Raw genomic sequence first — 22,781 nt, forward strand, 5'->3', positions numbered from 1 at the left:
TGTCCCTTGGACCTAAAAGCAGGAGCAGTGGCCGTGGCCCCTCCACTCACCCACGTGGAGGCGCCAGCTCTGGTTTGCACGCCCGGCCCGGCGAGCTGCCTGCCTTCCCTGAGCGCTTGGGCTTGGCCTGCTGCCCCGAGAGAACACAGAGCCTCTCTGGCTAGATGAGCAGAGGCCCCTGTGTGCCCTTCCTGTCAACCTTCTTATTAATCAGTACCCTTAGGGACCTTATGACAGGCCTAAGCACAAAGCAGAGCAGCTCGTCGCTGTATTTTAAAAGCTGAGTCCAAGTTGGAACAAGATTTAAAGAAATAAAACGGCTGCCTACGCGTTAGTACCTTTCTTAGGGCTCCCAGTCACTGCTTAATCTAATCCCCCACGGCTGTCGTCAGTGGAAGTCAGGGTAGAAGCTCTTCTTTTGCGTATCTTTTGCAAAGATTGCAGGCAAGGGTACCACTCATGGCAGTGCCGTGCCCGGCAGCTGCCGGAACCACGCCATCCACTGCCTGCACACTCTGCCTGCGTGGGCTGGGGGCTGCAGGTGGTCCTTTGGCGCTGGCCTCTGGTGACTCTGCCCAGCCAGGATGAGGGGCGGGGAGTCTCTTCTCCCAAAGGCTGCGGCAGAGGTGTCCCCGACCCTGTTTGTCCACACACCTTCCTATCCCCTCCTGCTGGCGAGGTAGCCAACACCACGCAGAAATCCTGTAGCCAGTCTCCCCGATGACAGCCCTTCTGCTAATTCTTCCAAGGTTCCTCCTGGTCCTAACAATGATTAATGTGTCTGCTAAATCAGTGCTTACACTCCAAACTACCTCCTTTGAGACTCTGAAACAACTAAAGACTCCACTTATACCAAATATCACCAAGAAAAAAGCTTTCCAGTGATTTTAAACAGAGAAAGCCCATCAGGCGCCTTTCCTGCCTGCTTGTGGTTCTTCCTCTCCTCGCTCCCATAGTCTCCTGCTCACCTCTGTACTCTCCCTCCTGTCTTCCTGTTCCCTCCTCCCTGCCACCTGGATGACAGCCTCCCTCTTTGCACCCTGCTTTCTGTGATCCCCCCCTCTGCTCATCCCCTCTCTGGTCCTGGTCACATGGATACAGAGTCCGCAGGAGATTAAAGGGCTGGGTGAGAACAGAGAGGGTCCACCAATTGCTCTTTGCTTTGGGGAGGGCCCCCCAAGGAGGGGGAGTGGTGGCTGGAGATCTGTAGAAGTCCAAGTTCAAAGCCTTGGAGGAAGACAGGCACCCCTCCCCCACTCTGCTCCCTCATAAACTTGGTGTCCTATGAGTTGCTTCTTTAGCGTCAAAAATTAAAATAGAGGTCTTAACTCAATTCATGTTTTGATCCTATACATCTTCCTTAAATCTCTGTCATCTGTTATTTGCCAGCTAGCAAGGAGCAGAGTGGCCGGGTCCCCAGCCTGTCCCTGGCTCATTCTGCTGACTCAGCTGGATTTTCATGGAATTTATCTGCAGTCCCTGATGCTGTAGCTAAAACCTGGTCCAACACACAGACCCCAAATTGGGGATCCTAGTGCCAGCATGCCCCATCTTATTCCTGTCCTCTGGCTCCGAGGACACACACACACAAAGTGCCCCCACACACACACACACACACAGCTCCCTGCACCCTCCAGCCTCACTCACCCTCTCCCCAGGGAGGGCGCCTCCCGCCTGGGAACCAGGCTGTCCTCAAGCTGAGGAGTGTGCTTGGATGGAGAAGCCAAGCTCTCAGATAAAAAGAAAGAAAACCCTGCTGCTCTACCTTGACCTCTGTCATACCTCTTCCTCTTTGTCCCACCCTCTGAATTCTATCATCACTGGCAGAACCCGGGCAGAGCATCCTGAATTAGACGGCCCCTGTGTACACAGGGATGGCTGGGCGTGTCTGTCCCCCGAGGCAGGCAGGGTCCCTTGAGTTGGAGGTAGCACCCCACCATGGTCTCTGCTCATCCAGTCTGCATGCCCCACTGGAAACCTGTAGTTAGCAGGGGCACTTCTCAGCGCAGAGAGCAAAGGGGACCATCGCCTAGCGCTTTCCAAAAAGTACTGAGATCGTTTCTGAGCAACTGAGCCCAAGGATGTGTTGCAGCCACCTGGGAAAGGCGGAAGCTGCTAGAAGGATGTCTGATGAGCTGGTGCCCCACCAGACAGTGCCACGGGAGCACCGGAGGTTCTGGCTGTTCTCGGGGTCTGCTTCCAGACTTTGGGACTCACAGAGAGAGCCCAGGACCAGAAGTCAGGCGCTCTGGCTCCTAGCCCAGAGTTGCTTCTGTGGCTCTCCAAGGTTCTGTCAGGTAACACAAGGGGCGTGGCCCAGTCCTCACACCCACGGAAGGCCCTAGCCCTGGAGAGGCCACATCCCGCACGCTGCCCCACCTGCTACTTACCATCCGCTTCATCTCCTTGGACACCTGGTTGCCCCCTAGGTGGTTGTAGAAGGGACGCTCGGCCCCCCAGTGGGGCGGGTTGTGCCCAATGGAGTTGGTTCTCTGGCGATTCATCTTGGCGATCATGGCCTTTTCTTCTTTCTAGGAGAGTAAAACATATGCATCAGCCTGTGGGCAGAGCCTACCAGGTGAGCCCAAGTGGGGCATTTCTCACCCCTCCTGGGTGCCTGGCCATGTAGGAGTTAAGGCAGGTGTCCCTCTTTTCTGTGCACAGCCTGGAGCCTAGAGTCTGCCGGGATCCTGGAGCTCATTGCGGAAAGCATCCTCAATCCCTTCACACTCCCAAACGCTAGCGCTGGCTGGCCTAGGTGGGAGGTTGGTCTTTTGAGAAAGCAAAGGGGTGTGGGGACAACTGTCATTGTCACAGAATTCTTCAGGGGTGCGCAGAGCCCGGGTCTGAGGCGCCGGGGTAAAGGCAGGTAAAGGATTCCAGTCTCCACTCGACTTATCCCAAACAGGCATATTCTACCAAAGAGGCAGCTTCTGGAGGTTTGGGTCACTAGAACTTGAGAGGCAAAGGCCGATATACATTGTACAAATACACAAGTGGGGCCTCAGCTGGCTCCCACGATCTTGGGATCCACCCACGATCTCGGGATCCACCCACGATCTCGGTCTGTCTGTCCATCCATCCAAATGGGCTCCAGGAGGAAGGTTGGAGAGGCCCTGGGGAGACCTGAGGCAGCCTTCCCCTCAACTCCCTCTCTGAGCCTGGGAAGGGAGCCAGTCGGATCAGGGACACAGAGGGGAGGGGACACAGCCTGCTTCAGCTGACACAGCTCCGGGTGGGGTGAGCGTATGGGGTGTCACTGTCTGTCTCCATTTCATCTTGCTGGACCACCTGTCAGAAGAACAGGACCCAGAGAACCCAGGGTAGAAGGTGAGCTCTCAGCCTGAGTGGGGCAGGAAGGGGGCGTTGAAGACCCTGTCACCTTGACAGAGGGGAGGGTGTGGGAGGGCCTGGGAAGAAGTCAGTTCACTTATACGCTAATCAAAGAGCAAGCAAAATGTGTTCAAAAATGTGTCAAATAAGCCACTAGGCACGCTCCCCAGAGTGTCTAAATGCTCCCATCCCTCTCTGCGGTCTGTGGGGGGCCCACACAGCTCCCATGCTGTTGTGGCAAGTGAGGTTCCCCTGTGATGTCTTTGTCAGGGTGGACACCTGCCCCCAAGGAGCCCCCACATCTACCTTTGCTGTCACCCAAGACTCTCTCTGGACTTTTCTCCCAGCTTAATTTTATCTTTAGTCTAACTTCTTAAGAAAGAAAGAGGGAAGCTTTTCTCTATCAAAGGCTGCTGACCAACAGGTCAATGCGATGGAAAGATTCATCAGTAAAAAGCTTTTTAATCTAGGGAGAAATGGAAAATGTTCTCTTCATTCACTTTAAAAATTAAGAACATGGAACATGACACTATTAAAAATAGAATGCCAAAGTCTGCTAATAATTCAGTTTTATATTTGGGCAAGTGTGGGCTGGGACAAAGGGAGGGAGGAGAAAGGGACTAGAAGGTGAAACCGGGGAAGGACGGTGAACTGGAGAAATGAAGGTGTGTAGGGACCGGCAAAGACACGTGGGACACAGAGAGGCAGAGAAGGGCCCAATGTCCGCCTGGTTCAGGCAACAGACAAGGAGCAGGGAGGACACGAAACAAACGGTTGGACAGAGAGTAGATGGTGGACAGAGTCCTTGCTGTTTCATGTCCATGCCCGGCCTGTGGCTGTGCTGTGGCTAACTGATTTGAGGCCTGTTACGTTTCTGCAACGGAGGCATAACATTCCTGCTTTTGCTGTCAGCCTTTGCAAGCCCTCCATAAAGCTCATGAGCTTCCCGGGAAGCAGGAACCACACTGCATGAGGAATTCACGGCTTGACTCAAGGAAAGAGTGAGAAGAGAAGGAAGTGGATGCCAAGAAACATTCCTCCCTGGAAGAATAAGGCCCTGCAGCCCCCCGGGTTCTCCCACACCCGCCCAGCCCCCCAGCCGGACCCGCTTCTGGGTGCAGCGCAGGATGAGGAAGGTCTCGATACTGTGCTCCTTGAGGTAGGCGTTGCGCTCGCCCCCGCAGCCTGGCTCCACCTCGTAGTCACCATTCAGGTAGTTGAGTGTGGCCTTGGTGATGTGGATGCGCCTGCAGGGGGGAGAGGGGGAGGGACGTGGGGAGAGGAGTGCAGAGAACAGGACTTCAGAACTCCAGCCTTCATGCACAACCACACTGTGACCCACTTGGACACAGTTCAAATCCCACAGCCCCACACTCTGGCTCAAAGGCTAACCCCAACCTAGATCCCGACCTAGATCTCAGTGTGCTGGATCCCTCCGCTGTCATCATCATGGTGGCTCGGGTAGGGCCCTTCCGGGCTCATGGCCACATGGCCACCCTGACCACACTACATCGCACTGAAGTTCTAGCATCGTCAGAGCAGAAGACATCTTTGGCCTGTCAGGAGGACACCGCCTCAGTCCCACAAACTTTGCAAACCTGCTCAGAAGCCAGCAGTGGCTCGGGCTGAGTACAGGACTGAGTCCAGATCCCCCAGCCTAGCACAGAGGTCCTTTTAATACAGGCACTGTTCCTCCCACCGGTCCCTAAGAGGTCACGTGCTCTACTTCCATTCCTCAGAAACACCACGTTTCGTATACCTGTTGCCTGTCCTCACCTTGGTCCCTTGGTCTGGCTCTCTCCTCACCTCACCTTCCTCACCTGTCTGAATCCTGCCCAGTCGTCCAGGCTCATGTCCCACTTCCTTCTCATCCTGGCTACCCCGAAATTAGCCATGGTTCCTCCCTCCTCCAGAACTCTACCCCCACCTATTGCATCACACAACAAGCTGCCCTGTTTTGTGCAAATATCTTCTGGGTGAAGTCTGGGCAAAGGTTGAGAGGATGCTCCCTACAACTTGCCAGGGTGTGGTGCAAGTAATTTGTTAAGGAGAGGAATTTCTATTTAAATTCTGCCAACCCGGAGTTGCAAGTTACCCCATCCTGCCCACCCCAGCCCCATTCCTCACAACAGTCATCGGGCGGGGAGGGGGGCGGGCAGGAAGCTAAGTCTGGGCCCTCACTCACCCTGCCTTGCCTCCAGCTTCCATGTGGTTGGCCAGCGTGACGTCATTAGACCAGACGTCGAACTGCCACTTCCTGAGACCAAGGACACCGCAGTGTACTCGCCCGCTGTGAATTCCCACGCGCATGTTCACGTTCACCCCTGTCACCTCCCGGACCAACCTGGGGATGGAGCAGGGGTAAGGCTGGGAGAGGGTCAGGGGCCAGGCGCACAGAGTGGGGGCGAGGCTGGAAGGCACGGGGTCAGGGGTGTGACAGAAGGTGCAGGGGTCAAAGAGTCATTTCTCTCTGGTCCAACCCAAATCCAGAGTCTGAGACTGTTCCACCTGATGGACAGGGGCTGGGCCCTGGTACTCAGGTGCTGTAGGCAGTGAGGCATCGCTTCCCGGTGTGGCCACAAGGGGGCACAGTGCCTCACACTACAACCCAGACCCCATTGCTTCCCCAGGAAGGCACCTTGGGCCTCCGCTACCCTCAGTCAGTTCAACTGTATTCTGAGGATGCAAATGCATACTAGTGCCCACTCGAGCCAAACAGGGAAGTTACAGCCACTCCAAACCCCATTCATATAATGCTCAGAATTGTCCACATTGCAGCTTCATGGATGTTAGCAGCATAATGGAGCAAGGTGGTTAACTGACCAGGGAGGTTCCCCGTGCTAGAAGCAGCACCAGCTCCCACCACATGCACCACACCCAGGGCTGAGGGCGCCCCCAGGACATGGTGGGCCCTCTGTGGGCTGGAGCGTATGATAGAAGCTGTATTGCTCTGGGTATGCGTGTGAGGCACGGGGTATGCGGAAGAGGGTGCAGGTGCTTGCGGGGGAGGTACACAGTGTGCACTCTTCGGGGCCCGGCATGCTCTCCGATACCCTGGGACAGGCCCACTCAGCCAGCGGCTGAGAAGCTGACACACGACACAGGGAAGAGTTACGTCATTCATCATTTCTCTTGTCCCGGGACACCCCTGCTGGAATGTGCCTTCCACCCACAGTGCCTTGGGCCCCTTGCTTAGGTTGATGATATCTCAGCCTTAGGTTGATAATAACTTTCTGGCTTTACGCCAGGGCCACGTCCTTCATGAAGCCTCTCTTGGTCCTCCCAATGGAAACAAATGTCCCCTCCTGCCCCCCACCCCCATCTCAGTCTGCCTCTCTCACCTGGTGCCGTCCGCTCCGCATGCCTGGTGTCACAGCAGCGGGAGTCCCGGCCTCTCCCTCAACAGACTCCGTGCTTCCAGGCGAGGGCTCGAGGCACTAGCTAGCCCAGGCATGCAGGGGCACTCAGCAAGCACTGCCCAAAGGAGCTCCGCCAAACCCAATGGAGCCGGCCACCTTCCTGGACAGCTACTCTGCCCTCTGCCCTTGTCCGCTGCGGCTCTTCCTTTGCCCCTGCCCAGGCTACTTCTGAAGCTCAGTTACTGAGCCGAAGCTGGGATTATCTCCACATCTTTTAATAACCGCGGCCCCTTCTCTGGCCAGCAGTGACCAAGAATTGGCCAAAGATCCTTTTTGCTATTGCTCCCACGAAGGATGGATTTTCTTACATGGGGACACCTGCATTTGCATCCACCTGCCAGACTGTATTACCCTAGGGAGATGTTTAACCTCCGTGCTTCCAACCTTTCTCACCGGGCAAGAAATGGGGCCCATGGGCTCTACACCTGGCTGGGTGGCCGTGGGACCTGAGAGGCGAGGGAGCAATGCATAGGGCACAGCGTGACGGCCAGCTTGTCCTCCTCTCCTGCAGAGGTGGGGCCACACCTCCCACTGCCCTGGAGTCTGCAAAGTTCTCCCTTCCTACAGGACACGTTCCTCTGGGAAAAGCTTCCCGGCTGCTGCAGGTAGAAGTTGCCCAGGAGAAGGCTCCAAGCCTAGAGGTGCAAATCAACCCTCCAATATCAGGTACTCAGGCTGTGGGACGGTCCCCTCCCAGACGGGCACTTACGAGATGGCCTCAATCATGTCCATGCCCATCTCCACGCAGCAGTGGGCGTGGTCAGCCCTCGCTTCCGGCAGCCCAGAGACACAGTAATAACAATCCCCCAGGATCTTAATACGTAAACAGTGATTCTCCTGGAAAGCAAATTAATTTTAAAAATTAAAAATAGTAGGAAAGAGAAGTGGGAGGGAAAGAAACGGGAAGCAAACAGATTCACCCCGTGCCTGGAATAACTTGCCTTTTAGGGCAGTGAGCACAGACCCAGTGCCGGCAGATGCATGGCCCTGGCCAGCCCCAGGACGGGCTTATCAGGAGCTGAGGGGGGAGGATGGAGGACAGGATGAGCAGCCCTCAGGCATTCCATCCTCCCCAGGCTCAGGAACTCACTTTTATGGTCACTGCTGAGACCCAAGAAGCATGCAGTTGGTCCGATGTCGGGGCAAATAGGGCAGACTTATCAATTCGAGGAAGGCCCAAGTTGAGAGTCAATGTCCCTGGTTCCACTCCCAGGCCCTGGAGAACGCTCTGACTCTTGGCCTAAGGCTCTACAAACAGTTCTCTGGTTCCCCTTCTTTTACAAAAAGACTGAAGCAGGAATGAGGCTTAACCAAAGCTCGTCTGCCCCTCAGCCTGTCTGAGACTTTGACCAAACAGCGCGCTGGTAACCAGAAAGCGTGTGAGTGCTAAGACCCCCCCAGAGCTGAGGTACCTGCCCACTGCTGCGCCTGAGCAGAGGAACGGGCACAGCCGGGGTCACCGTGCGGGTCACAACTGAGCCAGGACTGGGACTGGGATGGGATGTCACTAGTCACCGATTCTCAGCTCTCCAAGTCTGGCCCCCAGGAGTTACTTCACGAAGTAGAACACTGGGACTCAAGTGTCCACGTGGCCTGGATTCTCAGTTAAGGCCCATCCACTGCCCGAGGGCCCAGCATACACCCAACTCCCCTCACCCATGGTCAGTGATAAAACCCCCCAGGCAGGTGTGCGACCCGCCATCTAATGCCCTTGGAGGCCCTGGCGCCACCTCTGACCGGCACCAGCCTCTCATCAATGATCTGATGTTCTGTGAGGGCCAAAGGGAACATGTCTGCCTGTCGGTGGACACTGCAGTGAGCAGCCCCTGACATGTAATGACCCGACAGAGGCCCAGGGCATCACTCAAAGACACAAAAGCTGGAGAGGATGACAGTATAAACAGGGACCAAATGGGTAAATGTGTCATCTACCACTCCACGCCCTGGGATGCTACTTCCAATTTGTGCAAACAGCGCAGAGTCCTCCTTCTGGAAGCCTCGGGGGGGGGGGGGGTGGCGCACAGCTGTCTGCAGACCAGCTGGGACTCAGACTCATTCTCTTACCAGTCTGGCCCAGCTCATCAAGAAAATGGCTCTATGGGCACCAAAGCTGCCCAACCGAACTGAAATTCCTCAGGGGCCTGGGCAGTGTCACCTGCAGGCCTTCCCACGCCCTTCCTCAGGTGGAGGGCTCCCTCACTTGCTCCCTCGTGAGCAACGACAGCATAAAAACATCCAACTGCGTGCGGTGTGAGGACACACAACCACAGCGTGTGCAGCCCCTCTGTGCAGCAGGGCACCTGCCGGCCCAGGGCCCGTCCCTGGGGCTCACGGGGTCTCAGCCGCAGCGCTCTCTCTCGGGCGGCCCAGACAGAGCCCTGGGTGCCGAGAACAGCAGGGAGGGTGACTCACCGCGGCCAGCTTGTCGAAGCGGGCGAAGAGCTCGTTGAGGGTCATGACCAGCTCCTGGGCAGTGCACTGGGATGCCAGGCTGGTGAAGCCCTCGATGTCAGCAAACAGGATGCTGGGGAGACAGGTGGAGGAAGACCCCCATGAGGGAGGAAGGTCACCACCCTGAGCCTTAGGAGGGCTGCTGGCCAGCAAGAGTCCTGGGGAGGGGGGGCTCCAAATGGCTGCTGCGGAGGGCATAAAGGGTCCCTGGCACTGGAGAGTCGAGGATGCTGGCCTCACCATCTGGCCAGGAGACGCCTTCTGTGCTCTCACTGTGCCCTCACTCCCGCCCAAGATGGGGACGGCGGCGGGGGGGCGGGGTGCGTGCACAGAGGCACATGAGGCCTGGGAGTGTGCACCTGCCTGAGTTACCAAAGACAGGTCCCTGCCATTTCTGTCCCCTCTTGGGCCTGCCTTGCTTGACTCCTGAGCAGCCCCCTCAAGGTAGCTGCGGCCTTTGATTCATGGGCTTGGAAAGTGTTTCAGGCCCCAGTGGCAACCATACTAAGGTCTTACTTCCGAGCCCCACAGATAAGGTTTCGGACCCAAGCCCTCCATCCCTAGGGAGTCTCTAGAAGGGACAGACTAAAGAGGCTCAGGGAGGAGAGAGAGAGGAAGACCCAGCCAGCAAGCATGTCTGGAAGCCTCCAAGTTGTCCCTGCCAGCAACGTCAGCCTCATCCCCAGGCACGTAGTCAAACAGAGCAGCTGGTGCCCGCACTATGCACTGTGGATCCTCTGTCCGTCTCTGTGGCTTGTGTTCCAGAGACTGAAACCGTCTTCCTTTTCTTTCACAACACACCGCTAGAGGTGAGGCCCCAGGGCTGGAGTGTGGAAGGGCCCCTGGAGTTTTTTTCTTTAAATGGTCACAAAAATGTAATAATTCTCGTGTACGGAGAGGCTCCCGGTGGCCTGGCTCAGGGCTGGGGGCTTCCAAACTGTCTTCTCGCTGAGTGCTCCAGGCGGCCCTGCAGCGAAGCCTCGCATCTCCTCACAGACGGGGCGGCTGAGCCTCAGAGAAGAAGCTGCAGATGGCAGCATGGTGGGCTCCTTCTCCCAGGCTCGTGTTCTTCCCACTATTCCACAAGGCTCCTGAGGCTCCAGATAGTCTTCCTTTTTTAAATTAGGAATGTAGAACTAAACATAGTTTGTCATTTTATCTGGAAAATGTGTACTGGTGCATTAAGCCTGTCTTTCTCTTCTGATGTTTGACACCTGGGGCCTTACTGACCCTGGGGAACCTGTCGGCCCCAGGCTGGCCGGGTCTTAGAGTTAGTCAACAGCTTGCCTTAGGGTCCAGAGCCCCACAGCCCAGCCAGGCTCTCACACTCAGGCCATGAATCCCCTGCCCCAATCACCCCAGGGACCGGTACCAGACTCGGGACAGTCCCTACCCCCCAGAGCCCACTGAAACGATTCAAGCCCATCCCAAGCCGGCTTACCCTGCCTCACCCACTCCTTCTGGCAGAAACCCCAGTAAAGGCTCTCATCCCCAAACCCCTCTCCCTCTGCCTCCTGACCCACCAGAGCAGCGCTTCCCCACGGGGCCCCACGGTGTGGCGGGCTCCCTTCCCCCGGGATGAGTAACAAAGGATATTTTCAATAGCAGCTGTCTCCTCACCTACTGGCCTTTGCGTACCTAGATAATAAAACTTGCCTTTTAAAACAGTTGGACACTGTCCTGTGCCCTTTATGTGTATGAACTCACCTAAACATCACGACCACCCCATGAGGTCAGAATCCTCCTTTTACAGGGGAGAAAACGGAGGCACAGAGAAGATACGTCACGTGCCCAAGGCCACACGGGCAACCTGGCTTCATGGCCCAGGAGTTGACCCAATAAATATTAAGCTGGTGGCCCCAGAGCCATCTTAAGTGAATACAAGCATAATACAGGGGTCTGGCATTGTAAATGGGGCAGAGGGAGGCGGAAGGGCACATACGGGCCGCCAGGACTCCCCATCAAGAGAGGGCACACTCAGCGGCTGCCTGCCAGCTCACACAAGGGAAGGTGCAAACAGACAAGCCAAATGAGGGGAAAGAAGAAAAGCTGAGGAGGAGGAGGAGGAGTGGAGAGGAGAGATGCTGCCCCGGCAGGACACAGGACTCGGGAAAGAAGACAAGCTGCTCCTGAGTGGGCAGCTAGGCGGGCAGGGGCGCAGAAGATGCAAGGCAGTCAGGAGTCTCCATCAGACCTCCACTGATGCCTAGGGTCTGACCGGGCAGACGGGCTCAGCACCCCGCCCGAGGGGACTGCATGGCGTCTGCATGCTGGGTTAGAACAGCAGGTGAGGGGAGGCTGCCATGTCCCAGATGCTGATCTCAGCTCCCGAACTAACTAGGTGCAGCCCCCTCCCCACCCACCTGCCACCTCTCTGCCTGTCAGTCTTGCAGGCAACTGGCCCACTCCACTTAGGAACAAGAGAAAGTTCTCCCCCAGTCTATGTAAAAGCACCACCATATAGTTGTTCTGGAAATTCTTCTTTAACTCTCAGGAAACCAAAGCTAGTTCAGGTTAGGGTCAAAATCCACGGCTCCAGAGTTAAGAAAGATTCATTCGGCTAGAGTCAGTATCTGGAATGCAAAGCCAGCAGATATCAGGCCCAGCGGCTATTCCATGCTAAGTCCAAAGTTACACAGCGGAAGCCTGGCTTTGGGGGCTGGTGAGACCCCGAAACCCCTGAACCCAGCTTGGCAGGATGACTAATGGGTCCGGTAACCCATGGCACTGGGCTAAGGAGAAAGGGGGGGGAGGAAGGAGAGACACAAGCGTAGAGCAGGGGCTCAAGGGTGGGGGAGTCTGGGACTCCATCGAGAGGTGGCACACTCAGCAGCTGTGACCTCATTGAGCTGTGACCCCACACCTGCTGAGCTCACCTAGCCAGTCAGGAGAGCCCGCCTCGCTCGGCCATGGCTGGCTGTGGGCAGGCCTGCCATCATTCTCCTCCACAGGGGACCTCACTGGGCCTTAGAACACTTTCCCCTACAGCTGCTTTCATCCCGCTAGACCAGTGGTTCTTAGACCTGGGGTCTGTTAGAGATACCCAGAGCATTTATAAGAGTGATCCCAGAGCCCCACACCCAGAGATTCTGGCTTAATTAGTCTCAGGTAGGGCTCTGCTATTGATTGCATGCACTTGCCTGGTTTTGTTTTATTTTAAGCTTCCCTGGTGGTTCTAATATGCAGCCGGGGTTGAGAACCACTGCACTCGTTTAAATGTCACCTCAAGGAGACTTCTATCACCCTATTTGAATCTACAGCCCCTCCCATGTCGGCCTGCCTTCCCTGCATATTCTTCTCCATTGCACGTTTCACTCCTCACTGGAGTCCTGATATTGTTTGTGTTATCCTTATGCTCCTGTTGATCTCTTCCCACTGGTAAGTAAAGTCCTTGAGGGAGGGGTTTTGGCCTATTCCATTCACTGCTACATCCCAGCTACCAGCACGATGTCTGGCACACAGAGTAACTGTTCAATAAAATGTGCCACCGGTGACTGACCGAGGACAGGTCACAACCACGTGTCCTCTGCCCTACCCCCCCCCGCCCCCCCCAGCCCACAGGAGCCGCCTCTATTAGCTTCCTGGGGCTGCCACAGCAAAGCGCTACAGACGGGGTGACTTAGAGCCACAGAAATGTATTCTCTCACAGTCCTGGAGGCTCGAGGTCCGAAATCCAGCTGTCGGCAGGGCCGTCCTGCCTCTGACACTCTGGGCAGAAGCCTTCCTGGCCACTCCCTACTTGCTGGTGGTGGCTCTCCACCCTTGGCATTCCCGCGTTGCAGCGGTGTTACTCCAATCTCAGCCTCTGACCTCACGCGCTGTGGTCCCCGTGTATCCGGGTCTTTATACAGCATTTTCCTCTTCTTATGAGGGCACCACTTACATTGGATTAGGGGCCCACGCTATTCCAGCGTCTTAACCTGATTCCATCTGCAAAGACCCTATTTCCACATTCTCAAGGACCAGGGGTCAGGACTTCAACATATCTTTTAGGGGGACACAGTTCAACCTAGGAGCAGTGCCTAATGTGTATTTGTTGAATGGAAGAGAATATTCATACTTTCAAAGCAAGCCAGAGGCAAGGCCGGTCACTCCAGCAGCTCTTCCTTCAACTCCATGGGGCCTCTTGGGGTCCCGAGCTAAGTCACCTGAGACAGGAGCCCGTGGGGCCAGCAGTGTTCACGGGACTGACGGCAGAACGGTTACAGAGGCCCTGAGCAGCTTCCTGGTCCATGCCAGCAGGCGTGGGAAACAACGCTGGTGTGTGAAGGGCCTCCGGGGGGCTGAGAAAGCCAGAGCCTCCCTCCAACCTGCTGGATCTACTCCTCGTGGCCCCTCCTGGGGTTTTCAACAGCTGCTGAGGAGTCAGGGAGGACGAGCTCCTGGCGGACGAGGCGGTGGTGAGCCGGAGCAGCCAGCCAGCTGGCGAGGAGTGGCTCAGAGCAGGGCTCAGAGCGGGTTGCTACCCCGAGCCGAGGTTTGGACAGGGTCTGAACCCCTGCAGCCTCTCCTACACATTTATGGAAATTCTGCCACCTCCACATTCCCCCCACCTCCTGTCACAGGTGAAGTTACACTCCTCTGATACTGCCTCAGGGGAGGATTTTGCTCGGCGGCTGTCACTCCGGAACCTCCTCTGTTTTTGAGGTTTACCCAACTGCAGACCGTCTGTTCCCCCGGCCAAGGTTTCCTGATCGGCTCTGGGGTGATCCTGAAGGCCATTTTCCAACCACGCCGGGCCCAGACATGCAGTGAGGTCCTCAGTCATCCATCAGCTCCCACGTGAGAGCTCATCTTGGCAACGCGACGGGGCCCTCGTGGGGGCGCGCAGACGCCGGGCCGGCTCCTCCCTAAGCGCCCGCCATCCCCCACTTCTCCTCCACAGGCGAGAGCACGCAGGCGCCGATTCAGCCCAATTACCACCACAGGCCTGTCGGCGCTCTGCCCAGCTCAGCCCAGCTTCTCCACGCGCATGTTTGGGGAAGCGCATTTCCCCGCCGTTGCTCCCTCTCGTACCAACAGGTGCGGTGCCCCGATGAAGATGCTGGAGTCTGACCCTGCTCCTGAACAGAAGCCACATCCAGCAGCACGTGGGACACCCAAGACGCCGAGTTCTCCTCACGGTCTGCGCCTGCGCAGAAGGCAGCGCCAAGGACCTGCTCCTCGGACCTGCACTTTCCGGCACTGCACACAGAGGGGACTCAAGAAATGCTGAGAGGCAAACCGTCTGTCGAGGCAGGCCCAGGAGGGGCGGGGCAGCTGGAGAGACAGAGGTCATTGGGCAGGGGCAGGAAGGGAGTATGGCAAGGTCTCAGGGAGCCTAGCGGGAGCTGAAGGTCGTAGGGAAGCAGGGCAGTAAGTGCCCTGCAGGCCCCAGCAGCATAGCCTGGGGAAGCCCGGCCAGAGAGGAAGGGTCTACCCCCTGCAGCGTGCCCCCCATTTGCTCCAAACCACACAACCTGGGGAGCGTCTTGGGTTCAGGCCCCTCGAACGATAAAGGAGGAGCAGTGGGTCATAGTGCTAGGTGAACACAGTCAGGCTGGTCATACCAATATCTGGCTGACAAAGGACACCATATGACTGGGCATTTTCCAAGGGGGGGTTGTGAAACAATTAGAGCAGGGCGTATGGACAAGGAGCAGCGGGAGAACCTTCTGAGGGACAGGCTGGGAGAGGCAAAGGGGGAAGGCCAATGAGAGAATGCTGAACAGACCGCAGTACATACGGATTCCACCCTGGACAGCCATGCCCTCTCCACTCTCATGGCAACGGGCTACCTTCCTTCAGAAAGTGGAAGGGCCCTGCGACCGGCTTGACTGTCAGGATTGGGTCCAGCGGGTCTAGGGTCAACATATGTCCTAGAATCCCTGTTGCCAGCCTCGGGGCCTCCTGTAGACCCCATTCCAACCCCTGATCCCCTGATCTTGTTTCTGTCCACCAAATCCTACTCCCACCACCCAGACAATGGACCTCCCATCACACTTACAGACTTTATGCTTGCAAAGCCTTGCAAGAGCTGGGGAAACGCAGCCCAAAGGAGAAGCCGAGGAAGGGGGGACGGGACAGTACCAAGACGGAGCAATAGTCAGTGACCTCTCAGTGATAAGTACATGGTGCTTTCTATTGTCTTCTCTGTATTGTTAGCTCCTAATTTTCTTTTCTTTTTAAATATTTTATTTATTCATTTGAGGGACAGGGGGAGAGAGCACACAAGCAGGGGGAGGGGCAGAGGGAGAGGGAGAAGCAGGCTCCCCGCTGAGCAAGGAGCCTGAAGCGGGGCTTGATCCCAGGACTCTGGGATCATGAACTGAGCCGAAGGCAGAAGCTTAACGACTGAGCCACCCAGGCGCCCGTTAGCTCCTAATTTTCTATAAAGAACACACATCCTTTGTAGAATAAAAAAGGTTGAAAACTAATTACATTCTTCTAGGATCTGATTTTAGCACTTCTACCTTCGTGATGTCTTTTCTGACTTACCCAACCCAGGATAATCCTTCTTATTCTGAATTCTTATTAGGATCAGAATTTCAAAGGCATAGCCTGACATATTCAACAGGTCAGTGTCTCTTCACCCTAACTTCTCTCTCTTCCCATCTACTCCAGGGCCCCCAATTTTGAGTCTGAAGTGCTAAAATAATGAGTCCTAGCTGGCTGCTGGCTCCATTCCCCATTGATCCCCATTTGGTGTCCAAGGACAAACTCAGGTCTCTTGTGAAGACCCACCTCCACGCAAGGAAGTGAAGAAACTAAACCGCGTGCATGGTTGGTGGAAAGGCAAAAAGGTGAATTGCTATGGAAAACACTGTGGGCTTCCTTAAAAAATTAAAAACTAGGATTATATGCCATACGATGTAGCAATTTCACTTCTACACATTTATGGAAAGAACTGAAAGCAGGGACTCAAGGAGGAATTTGCACACCCATCTTCACAGCAGCATCATTCACAACAGCCAAAGGTGGTGGCCACCCAAGTGTCCATCCGCAGGTGAATGGATAAACAAGGTGTGCCATACACACACCACGGAGTACTATTCAGCCTGAAAAAGGAAGGAAATCCTGGCCCACGCTACAACATGGACGAACCTTGGGTACATTGTGCTGAGTGAAATAAGCCCTGGAGGGCTTAAGAACAAGTACTGCATGATTCCACTTACATGAGGTACCTGGAATAGTCAAATTCACAGACACAACGTGGAATGGCAGTCGCCAGCGGCCGGGGGAGGAGAGGAATGGGGAGCTGTTGTTTAATAGGTACAGAATTTCGGTTTTGCAAGATGAGAAAAAGTTCTGGAGATGGATGGGGGTGGTGGTTGCACAATAGTATGAAAGGTTAAAATGGCCAATTTTACACTGTATATTTTACAACAAGTAAGATAGTTGATTAAAGAGCAAAGCCCCAACCCCAGTGGCTTCCCCAGGGGGACCAGCTGGGTTATGAGGTTCCCACGGCACTGGGCCCAGCCCGACCTCACTGCTGAGGGCTAGACAGTCCCTAGGGGGCAAGCATGGAATCTTTTCTATCTACTCCTAGTCATACCTGGCAAAGAGTGGCAGCACAATAAATGTGGAATGACTGAGATAATAATATAAAGGCCACTTGTGTCTATAATTGGTATAGCATAGAGCTCAGAATACTTTTCTTAATATCAGGTTGGAGACAGGAATGCTAGGTTTACGGACCATCCCTTATGTGGTCGGTTGCCGGGAATACGACTGGAGGTAAACATTTTTCCTCTCTGCCCACAGGGTGCACAATCCACCCACAGGTATCTGAGCATCGAGGACGCTGTCGCGAGGCCATTATAATTCACAGCCATGCCTCAGCTGAGCCAGACACCAGAACGACCTGGGGAACACAGCCAAGTCCTTGACGGAGACGGGAGAGGAGATGATAACCTTAAAAGGGGGAGGTTCGGGAGAGGTCGGGGAGAGAAGGGAAAGGAGAGGGAAGGAAGGAGGAGAGGAAACCCTCCCCAGACCCCTCCAGACCCCCACTGTGCAGGGATGGCTGTTACCTCATTTCCACCCCTGGGTTAGCAGCTCTTCGGCCAGACCCCTGAGAACGAGGCTGTGATCTGAGCCAATGAGCCAAGACCCCCCGCACTCTATCATGAACCCCTCCCAGGGTCCAAACAGAGGACAGGTGAGGACCAGCACCCCCTGGAGGAGTTGGCTCTCTGGCCCTCCCCACCATCTACAACCTTTAAAAGCTAAGGGCTCTAGCGTGAGGACAGGTCATTCAGGCATCGAGCTGTCTCACTCAGTATGGACCCATATGACAGTGGTTGTATCCTTCAGTACCCTCTCAGGCTCAGATGTCCCCTGCCCCCTGAAACCTTTGGGGTATTGGTTACCTGACCTTGACTCTTACCTTGTACCCTGCTCCACCTCCAGAGGGCAAAGAGTCTGCAGCTACCTCTTGGGTGGGGGGCCTGGCAGGGGCCTTCCATACTCTACCTCATCTGCCCTCCCAGCACCCCTGCAAGGAGTGAGTCCTAGGGCCCCTCTTACGGGCTCTGTCCCTTTGTGGCTTTTATCATAACAGAATAACTGAGTGGTAAGTTTTGTAACATCTATAGATACCCCTAAAAATGCAAAGTCCTACCCCCATTCCTCATGTGATACATTCCCAACTTACTAATTGATCCACGGTTTACTGTAGGTCTTCCTGTACAGAAAGTGAGCTTCCCAGTATCAGAGACAGTGTCCCTCTTAATTCCCATTGCAATCCCTGCCTCTATAGCTAAGTGTCCCACCAGTGGAAGCAGAGGAAAACATCCACTGAATGGATGAGCCAGGGGACATCACTATTCCCATGTTACAGATGAGGAACCTGAGGCTCAGGTTAGGTGACTTGCCCGAGTTCCCACAGCTAGTAAGGGGCAGAGAGGGGTGTGACCCAGGCTGCTCAACACAGACACTCATCTTACTCCGCAAGGGTGACGTCTTGGCAAGGGTCACCTGGTGGCAGCTGGGTTCTGGCAGCATCTGTATGTTTACTGTACCCACGGGGATATGCTATGTGCCTCTAGGTCTGGCCCCTTCCTCCAGCCTCAGTGTCCCTCCTCCCAGGCAGAGCTGCCTCTGCTGGCATGTGCTGGAGGCCTTTGTCCCCAGAATGGGGACAGCACAGCCCCGCTCTGGCCCTCACACTGCCGGCTGCAGGAGAGGCAGGTATCTGGGGGGAGAGGACAGGGAGGAGGGCCCTCAAGCCACAGGCCGGACACCCCAGCCATGGGCCCCAGGCCCCAGCTAACCCGTCCCGCCAGAAGGGCTAAAACATCTCCAGCTGTCACTGTGTGTCAGACAGGAGAGGCTGGGGGCCCCAGGGGGGTCTCCACGGGTTCCTGGGCCTCTGGCCCACCTCAACGCCTTGCCAGCGGTGCTCAGCCCCACAGCATCCAACAGGCTCCTGGCGGGTCCCACGGGGCAACTCTTCTGTTGGGGGCCAGGAGAGGGTGAGGCCACAGAGAGCAGTGCGGTTCTGCTGTCACCCCTCCCTGCCCCGGCTAAACTCTCCCCACCCATTAGTCTCTTCCCCTTCCGCAGATCCAGGTCCAGTCTGTCACACCGCAGGGTTGATTTATTTTTCTTGTGGCCTTGCTCTCGGAGGGGGCTAGAGAGCGGCATGTCATCACCCTCTCTAAATATTATAACTCCGCAGAGAATTGACAAACGTGACTCATCACCCTTCCACTCTCCAGCTAGAGAATCCCCAGGCCTTCCTTTGTTGATAGGAGTGTGATAATCATCACAATAATAGCAGTAACAACGATAATCACTGCTCCCAGTTACAGAACACGTGGCCGGTGCCAGACACCATGCTAAGCGCTTCCCTCACACGTTTTCATCCTCTCTTTGCAACTCTGCTAAGTACGGGAGAGGAGGAGACTGAGTTCAGAGTATCAAGCCCTATCACTCGCCCTGCTCACATGGCCAGGGGACAGCAGAGCCCGGCTGACACGGGGGGCTGCCTAACCCCGGGCCCCAGGCCTAATCACTGCACCATGAGCCCGGCCCCAGAGTGCATCTCTACACTGTGATGTCACCCCTCCACCTACTACTCAGTCACCCAAGTCAAAGGTTCAACCCAAACCAGAGACTAAGCCTGCAATGTGTTTCCATCAAGATCTGCAGCCAGGGCTGCTAACAGAACAGGGACCGGGCCCCCGCGGGCTATTTGCATATGATTGCTTGTGGCTGGCCTCTGATGTGTGCCAGCCACCACCAGCCTGGTGATTTCAGAGTCAGAATTATGTCTGTCTCTATGAAAAGGGTAACATCTTGATTTTTCTCTCCTTTTATCTCTTTGACAGCTCCCATTGATCTTAGCACATCCGAAAACAGAAATACCCCCATTGTGGCTGGGAGTCTAGTTCTTGCCACGTGCACACTCGGGCCACTCTGTGATTAGGGTACTGTTCTTTTAGTTACCCAAAGTCACAGCCTCTGTGGGAGTGGAAGGGTGAGGGGACATCACCCCAAGAGCGGGTCACTCCTTGTGGTAGCCAAAGAGGCCTGAGTCAGCCCCTCTGATCAAACTCCCTTGCTGGAGGGCTGAGGGCCCAAAGCAATGGAGGGGCAGGAGACGGAGGGGTGAGAGGCGCTGGGCAAAGATGCAGAGGTGGCCAGATGTGTTAGCCCAGCCAGGCTGAGAACCTATGCCTTGCGTGCCAAGCTGTTTCTGAGCTGTGAATTTTCTGCCTCCCCTTTGTGTTCGACTTCATACTTTAGTGGAGTCCACCATAAGCTCTGCTGAGCTGAGAACAATCAAGGAAAGCACCTTTTGCCCACGTTGTGTTTGGAACAACGCCAGGGCCGGTGAGGCGGTGAAGACAGGACCGAGAGAGAGAATATCCCAGAAAGGGGGAGCTCAGGGGTTCATATGTGTTGGAACCACTTGGCTCCCACCTGAGCTTTGGGCCTCTGGGATGTGTTCTAACAGGGAAGGCTATTTCTTTGTGTGTCCTAGAGTCCCCCAGATTTCAGGGGTGGCTATCAGACAGGAAAGGCCCTGGTAGGTCCACAGTGTCTGTCTCTCTCTCTCTCTCTCTCTCTCTCTCTCTCTCTCTCTCTAGAAGCCAAACTTCTCTCCTCCCTCTCTTCAGAGTCTCCCCTTGGCTTGGGGGCTTCCCGAGACTCCTTCCCACAATTCCTCATATACACTCCTTTCTCCTGGACATATAAAAAACGGCTAGTAAGACTAGGTAACAACTCTGATATGAAAAAGCTTTCTGAGGGCAGTTGTCCCACTTAACCAGCTCTAGGATCTTAGACAAATTAATCTCTGTGCCTGTTTCCTGTAAAATGGAGATAATAGTACTATCGACCTCTTACATGTATTCTGAAGACTCAGTGAACTTATGAAAGTATTCAGAATAGCGGTGGGTCAAAGAAGGCACTATATGAGCATAACTATTGTTGTGAGCAATTATTCCACCTCGTGGGGGCAGAGACGGGCGTGAGAATTTGGGAACCAACACGTCAGCGCGACCTACCCAGTCCCGGGCCCTGCTTCCCTCTCTGAGCTCGGCTCGGCTCCTGAGCAGGCACGGGGGCTCGGCCGGCGGCAGCCTTCTTCCCGCCGCTGGCAACGCTCTCCCTGCCTGACAGTGGAGCATGCGTGGGCTTCAGGGGGATTGGGGTACCCCAAAAACTGAGGACAAAAGTGTTGTTCAGGTAACCTTTTTCTCCCAAAGGCTTAGAGTCTATTTTGGACAGGACACACGGGCAGAACCAACAGTCTTGGATTCCGGGGCACACTTGGGGACTGGGCAATTCTGCCTAAATTCTGACGGTTTCTACAAGAAAACACAGTGCCCTCCCTCCCCACCCCCATGACCATCAGCCTTGCCTTGAGTGGATGTATATTGGTGTGTGTGTGTACGTGCATGCACCATAATTTATATCATTCCACTTAAATCCCTTTATGAAAATTCAGCCCAAGCCTCCAAAGGGTTCCCTCTCCACCGGCCTTAGAAGATTCGTGGGTCCTAGGAAAACCTGCCCAGGGAGAAAGTCATTCTCTCGAAGGCAGACACAGCAGCTCCCTTTCTGGGCATATGGGAGGATTACTGGGCTCTCCGGGAGCCGTGCTGGATGAAGGCCACTGCATCGCTCCACGTCCCCATGGAGCTCCTAAGCAGATTTTGCACTCTATTAGGCTACATCTGTTTGCACATCCCTGCTGTCAGCAGCTTCTGTCTAGAGAAATGGCAAATGGGCAGTAAAAGGGGAATGGGCTTTGGGGCAAGCCGACCAGGATGCACCCCAGCTTTACAGCTCCTGGCTGAGTAACCCTGGGCGAGGGTCTTAGCCATTCTGAGCTCAATCTCTAAACAAGGGATGCTGATAAGGGTGCCCCCCTTGCAGTGTGGTCAGGAGGACTGACAACGAGGTAGGTAATGCCTAGTGCAGTGCCTAGCACACACTGGCTTAGAAGGCATGGAAGCTGCTAGATGATGATGAAGATTGAGATGATGATAGCGACATGTGGGTCCCCAGTCTGCTTTCTGTCTCCCTTGCTAGGCTAGGAGTTTCCCCAACAGCTGGTGCTATTGCTTTCTCCTTTCTCCTCCTTCCTTCTCTAGCTTTTCCCTGGGGCCTCCCCTCCCATCCCTCGATAATAATTCACTTCACCAACCTCAAGGGTGCCATACGGCCGGGGTGCCCCAGACAACACCCACCCCAAAGCCACAGGCCACCCTGTCAGGCTGTGCTCCCTTGGGAGGGAGCAAGGGGGGACTGTCGTCTCCCTGGGGGATCAGTCCTCCCACCCTGCCGTAGCCCCCCAGCCTCACTCCTACCTCACGTTGTCATGTTTCTGGATGTAAATCTTATGGAACATCATATCCTCCTGCTTGGCATTGATGTCTGCTTTCATCTCCATGGCAACATGACGGGGGAGGACAGACAGCAGGAGCCGCTCCTGGGGAGGGAAGCACACACTTTCATCACAGCTCCCTCCACCTGCCTGGCGGTCCCCTTCCCTCCCCAGGCCGACTCCTCCGCACCTGGGCCCCCCACCTACAGGGCCCTGGGGAACCCCACAGGCTGGCTTGAAATTCGAGGAGCTAACACTTATGTGAGGGTGGGGCTAGCATCATGCCCCCAGGGCTACTTGAACCCTTCTTCCTGGGAGACCACCCGAGTTGTCTGTGCACATACTTGGGGAAGAGCACACCTGGTGAACCTATAGTACTGAGCCCCCTGGAATCCTGGATGTCACCTGAGACCATGTGTGACCGCGGGCAAATGACTGAACCTCTCTGAGCCTCAGCATCCTCCTCTTTAAATAGCGATGGAGCTGTTGAAAGCATTACGTGAGATTCACTCAATTAGTCACCAAATATGTACTGAGCACCTACCATGTTCTGGGCATCATGCTGGGGGCCCTGAGTTACAACTGTGGGACAGGCAAGGTTTCTCCTTCACAAAGCTCCCAGTCTCGTAGGGGTACGGGGTACGACAGGGCACTGCACAGGGGTGCCTGACCTCGGCTGGGGAGAATGGTGTGGTCAGGGAGGGCTTCATGGGGACCAGAAGGATGAGGTTGGGGGTGCTCCATTTCCACGTAGG

The 22,781-nt window shown here is 55.4% G+C and overlaps 1 protein-coding gene across 2 annotated transcripts in view; it reads right to left on the reverse strand.

The window, feature by feature from the left end:
- ADCY5 (adenylate cyclase 5) overlaps positions 1-22,781 on the reverse strand; it is a 149,948-nt gene that overhangs the window by 35,787 nt on the left and 91,380 nt on the right. The window contains exons 3-8 of one of the 2 annotated variants that reach the window (XM_078066750.1): positions 22,010-22,131; positions 9,165-9,276; positions 7,462-7,589; positions 5,519-5,590; positions 4,439-4,580; positions 2,391-2,531 (exon numbers count right to left, since the gene is read on the reverse strand). In XM_078066750.1, coding sequence (XP_077922876.1) covers positions 2,391-2,531; positions 4,439-4,580; positions 5,519-5,590; positions 7,462-7,589; positions 9,165-9,276; positions 22,010-22,131 — 717 coding nt within the window. Of the gene's footprint in view, positions 1-2,390; positions 2,532-4,438; positions 4,581-5,518; positions 5,678-7,461; positions 7,590-9,164; positions 9,277-22,009; positions 22,132-22,781 lie in introns of both variants that reach the window. The other variant, XM_078066746.1, reaches the window with a different exon arrangement.

Source organism: Halichoerus grypus, chromosome 1 (assembly GCF_964656455.1).
Source record: "Halichoerus grypus chromosome 1, mHalGry1.hap1.1, whole genome shotgun sequence".
NCBI classification, from domain to species: domain Eukaryota; kingdom Metazoa; phylum Chordata; class Mammalia; order Carnivora; family Phocidae; genus Halichoerus; species Halichoerus grypus.